Source organism: Haemaphysalis longicornis, unplaced genomic scaffold (genome assembly GCF_048455015.1).
Source record: "Haemaphysalis longicornis isolate Haplotype H1 unplaced genomic scaffold, Haemaphysalis longicornis Haplotype H1 scaffold_13, whole genome shotgun sequence".
Classification (NCBI taxonomy): domain Eukaryota; kingdom Metazoa; phylum Arthropoda; class Arachnida; order Ixodida; family Ixodidae; genus Haemaphysalis; species Haemaphysalis longicornis.
Genome location: NW_027526233.1, coordinates 59,091,630 through 59,096,298, shown reverse-complemented (window position 1 = coordinate 59,096,298; position 4,669 = coordinate 59,091,630). Strand labels below are relative to the sequence as shown.

General features: G+C 51.9%; 1 protein-coding gene across 1 annotated transcript; it reads right to left on the bottom strand.

The window, feature by feature from the left end:
- Nucleotides 1-599: 599 nt before the first annotated feature.
- Nucleotides 600-2,212, bottom strand: LOC144163852 (uncharacterized). Its single transcript, XM_077694533.1, has one exon. The coding sequence runs from the start codon at nucleotides 1,956-1,958 to the stop codon at nucleotides 600-602; it is 1,359 nt and encodes a 452-aa protein (XP_077550659.1). The 5' UTR covers nucleotides 1,959-2,212.
- Nucleotides 2,213-4,669: the final 2,457 nt, after the last annotated feature.

The window sequence follows — 4,669 nt, the reverse complement described above, 5'->3', positions numbered from 1 at the left end:
TATCCCTTCGTAGTCCTGAAATGTATCGTTCATGACGTGGACGAATACACTTGTGCGAGCGGGAAGTGTGACGCCGTCTTCGTCGATGAGGCGCAGAGCCGTGTCGCGTCGGTGTTCAATGTTTTTTTCGATGGCTCGCTTCGTGGAAAATCTGATCGTCGATTTCTGCAGGTCAATAACTGCACCATTTGCTTGTAAAAAGTCCATCCCAAGGATTAAGTCTTTTGAGCATTCGGGTAGGACGACGAAGGTGCCGATGTACGTGAACCCTTTGATTTTAATTCGAGCAGTGCACATACCCACAGGACTAATCAGATGACCTCCCGCTGTGCGAATCTGGAGGCCAGTCCAAGGCGTCAGCACCTTCTTCAGTGTGGTGGCGAAAGACTTACTTATGACGGAATGGACCGCCCCAGTGTCCGCCAGCGCCGTCATCTCGCGCCCATCGATTTCCACCAAGACATCGCACGCTACATGTTGGGTGGTACAGCTCCCCGTCTCCACCTGGTCGCTTGCCTCTCGCCCTACTCGTCGTCGTCGCTGTGGAGGTTCTTCGTAAAAGTCGACGCCAGCGGCCTCCCCTCCCGGGGCCGCTGAGTTCAGTTTCCCCGGATTTCAAAGCTGCGCGATGGACGGTCAGAAGAACTGGGGGCGAAGCGTGGACTCGAGGATCGGCGTTGCATGGGCGATGGCGAACGGGACTCTGGGCGTCGTGGTGCGAAAACGTTTCGGCGGTCGGCGAGGTAGTACTCAATCTCTTGCGGGCGCTCACCATTCCTTGGACGCGGAGCATTTGGCGCAAATCCTCGCAAGCCGATACGGCGATAGGGGCATGCGCGGTAGACGTGGCCTTCTTCTCCACAGTGGAAACAGAGTGGTCTGCGGTCAGGAGTTCGCCACAGATCACTTTTACGAGGTTGTGTTTCCGGTGGATACGGCAGGCTTCTGCGAGGCCTGGGGTTGAGCGGTGGTGTCGGCGCAGGGGTGGCGACGGTCGGCGGCGAGCGGTGGTGGTATTGCTGAAGAGCAGCTGCGTATGAGAATTTTGGTTCCTCCAGCTGTGGCTCCTCTGTTGGCTCAGGAATACCCACCGCTTGCCGGACTTCTTCGCGTATCATTTCGGCGATAGACACCGTCGGTGCTGAAGACTGCTGCTGGCGGAATGCCTGGAGCTCCTCTCGCACGATTTTCCTCACCAGTTCCCGCAAATCGAGACAGTTCTCCAACCCTGTCATGCAGCTTGCATTGGAGACCATGGCTTCAGTTTGGCAGTACCGCTTCGCTCTACGCTGAAGCGCGCCTTCAATTGTCGTTGCCTCACTGACGAATTCGGCAACCGTTCTTGGGGGATTGCGCATCAGCCCGGCGAAGATGTCCTGCTTGACGCCACGCATGAGGTGCCGTACCTTCTTCTCGTCCGTCATGGCAGGATCTGCGCGCCTACAAAGACGGACCATATCCTCGGTGTACATGGTAACACTCTCGTTCTGGCGCTGATTTCGTGCTTGAAGGGCAGCCTCGGCCTTTTCTTTGCGGTCGCTGCTCATGAAAGTGGCTAGTAAGTGCTGACGAAACTCCTCCCACGACGAAAGTGTGGATTCATGGTTCTCAAACCACGTTCGCGCACCTTCCTCAAGAGAGTAGTATACCTGTCGCCGCTTATGGTTATTGTCCCAGCCGTTGAACGTGGCGACCCGTTCGAAGTGGTCCAGCCAGTCTTCCACGTCTTCATAAGGCTCGCCGTAGAAGACTTTTGGTGTACGCGGCTGTTGCACCACGTACTGGAGAGGGGCGTCAGTCATGTTCGTGTTCACAGTGGCGGTGTTGCCTACAATCTTCTTGGTTGCCCGATCAGGTAGAAGGCCGCACTCCGCCGGCAGTCCGAGTAGGCGACGGCTGGTCCGCTGGTGTACAGGCGACACTTCGACGTGGACAGGCCTGGATGATTGGGGTATCATGTACCCAGCACCATCACCACTTTTGTAACGATGGTTACAATAAAAAAGGCAAACTGGGTTTATTTGACAAGGCGAACTTGTGCCCACAAGAAACGAGCTCTGGCTAGCCTCAACCGTTCCACGGTCTTCTTCCTCTTTTCCTTCGTTCGGCGCGCACTCCTCGTCCTCTTCCTTGCTTTCGAGCACCGCCTAACGGACAAACGGGAAGGTACACCACTATGTACCTGGCGGGAAGTTCACACTACCACGGGAGATGCTGCAATATTCACTAGATCTGTATGTTTGCTAACGCTGTGGGAGAGCAGGATGCTAGCAAGAAAGAGATACCATCATCCCATAGGGGAAAGATGGTAACACAAAGTAAATGTTGGCCAGTTGGGTGTAAATCATATTTTAAACAGCGCGGATAGACATACACAGGAAAGCTCCTAAGGTGAGTGCATGTCCTGTGTAGTACTTTGTTTATCTCCGCCTTCACGCTGTGTAAAAAGCAAAGAAAGAGATGATGGTGGCAAGGAAGTGCACCGCACCCGGTTCGTGTGATTTGCATACTGAAATGTAATTATCAAATGAAGCGAAGGTCATGATGATGATGATAGTTGGGTTTTATTGGCGCAAGGCCGACTATGGGAAAAGAGCGCCAAAGAAGAAGTTACTGAATTATGATGAGACCGTACATACTAAAACATGTGACTAAAAGTAAAGGTGATGCAAAACAAAAGACAATGGAGATGGCTGGTGTATAGGGCCAGGGTGATTACACATGACATGACAAGAGCTGCAGAAAGTTTACCTCAGCTAAAAACTTAAAAACACGTTGACTAGAAAACATTGGTTCGTCGCCTAAAAAGTATGATGGGTGCAAAGGAATGTGTCGTCTGTATAATTCAGGGAAATGTTTGTGTCGTGTTGTGTCAAGTGCCTTGCATGTGATTAGTATGTGGACTACGGATAGGCCCTTTCCACACCTGCTACACGTGGGTCCCGAAGTTCCAGTTAGCAGGTGGGAGTGCGTAACATGTGTGTGGCCTATCCGCAGCCTAGCCAGGGCGACTTCAGTGTATCTGTTGTGTGAGTCAGTTATGTAGCGTCCCAGTTGTGGTTTTATTACGTGTAGTTTGTTGTCTGTTTGTTGACTCCAGTGTAATTGCCATGTGTTACGAAGCTGTAGTCTGATGTGTGTCTTTAGGTCGGTGTAAGGTACTGTTGTAACGTCAACTGTAGTCATGAGAGCAGCATTGCCAGGGATTCCACAATTCCCTGGTACCCAGCATATAGTTATTTCAAGATTTGAGGCATATGCAGACATTAGTACCTTGAAGAGAGCATTTATGACATAGTTTTTAGATGATCTTCCTAATGACAGTGCCTGTACAACGCTTTGAGAGTCTGTGTATACAATGGACTTGGGAATTTTATGTTTGATGATGTGGTTTGAAACGAGTAAAATGCCATATGCTTCTGCCGTGTAAATACTGTTATGAAAATTCATTGTTTTGCTTACTCTAAAATTTGGTCCGTGCGCTGCACAAGATACCGTAGAACCAGTTCTCGACGCATCGCTATAGAATTCTGCGCACCTTTACTTGTCCTGCAGGAACAGGAAGTGCTGCAGAATTGCATTCCTGGGTACCCTATTTTTTTCTACAAGAGTGAATGACAGGTCGCATGATACAGAACGAAGATGCCATGGTGCGATGAAATTATGAATGGGTGTCTTGTGCGTGTCGGAAAGGGGGACATTAAGTGCAGAAGCCTCCTCCCTAACTCTGAGAGAGAACGGTAAGGGAATAGATGGCCTGTTTAAAAAGAGTTGTAAATTTGATGTATCGTTCATGGTGGGATTAAAAGGATGGTTGGTCACAGAAACGATCTTGGATGCATACAACAGGTCAACATACTCCCGCTGATGCCCTAGGCACCATTTGCCGCACTTGACATAAAGACTTTCAACAGGGCTAGTGCGGAATGCGCCACATGAGATGCGAAGGCCAAGATGCAACACGGGGTCAAGCATTTTGAGTGCTGTCTTTGTAGCCGACCCATACATGACACTGCCGTAGTCGAGCCGAGACCCCACCAACGCTGTGTACAGACGCAGCAGGAAGAAGCGAAGGTCAACCTTCTGGGATATAATGGGGTTCTTAGGAGCCACCTAGCCAGTACTCCGACGTAGGACACCGCTCTATCTCGACGTGTCAGCCACACGGGCCGCCGAGCCTACGGCAGCCCAGTGAAGTTCGCCGATACGAGAACACAGTAGACAGTAGTGTCGAAGCACAGCCGTTTATTTGGGAACTCCCAAAGCATGCGAGGACAAGGCTCGACGGCGTTCACGAATCACGCCATCCGGGTCATGATCGCGAACGGGAGGCAGGCACTCACGGTGTCCGACAAACAACAGTTCCCACCTGAGATACATGTCCACCGTCATCGCCGCGCTGTTCCGCCGATCCTGCCCCGACCGGGCCTCCGGCGAGACTCTCTGTCTTCCGCGCGCACACGTTCGCGCCGTCCGCGCGCCTATGCCACGCACGGACTTGTGGTGCCATCTTTCGAGGGAGGAGGAGGGGGGGCGCCAACGAACCAGTGGAGCGCCAGACCGGTTTCACTGCCATATATGGCACCAACCCATATATGGCACCAATTACAGCCGTATATGGCCCGGCCAACACGTATATGGCGCCTTGTCCCATTAAATACGGCGCTAG

Coding starts and splice junctions, on each gene's coding strand:
- LOC144163852 (XM_077694533.1), bottom strand. CDS start 1,958: ATGATACCCCAATCATCCAGGCCTGTCCACGTCGAAGTGTCGCCTGTA.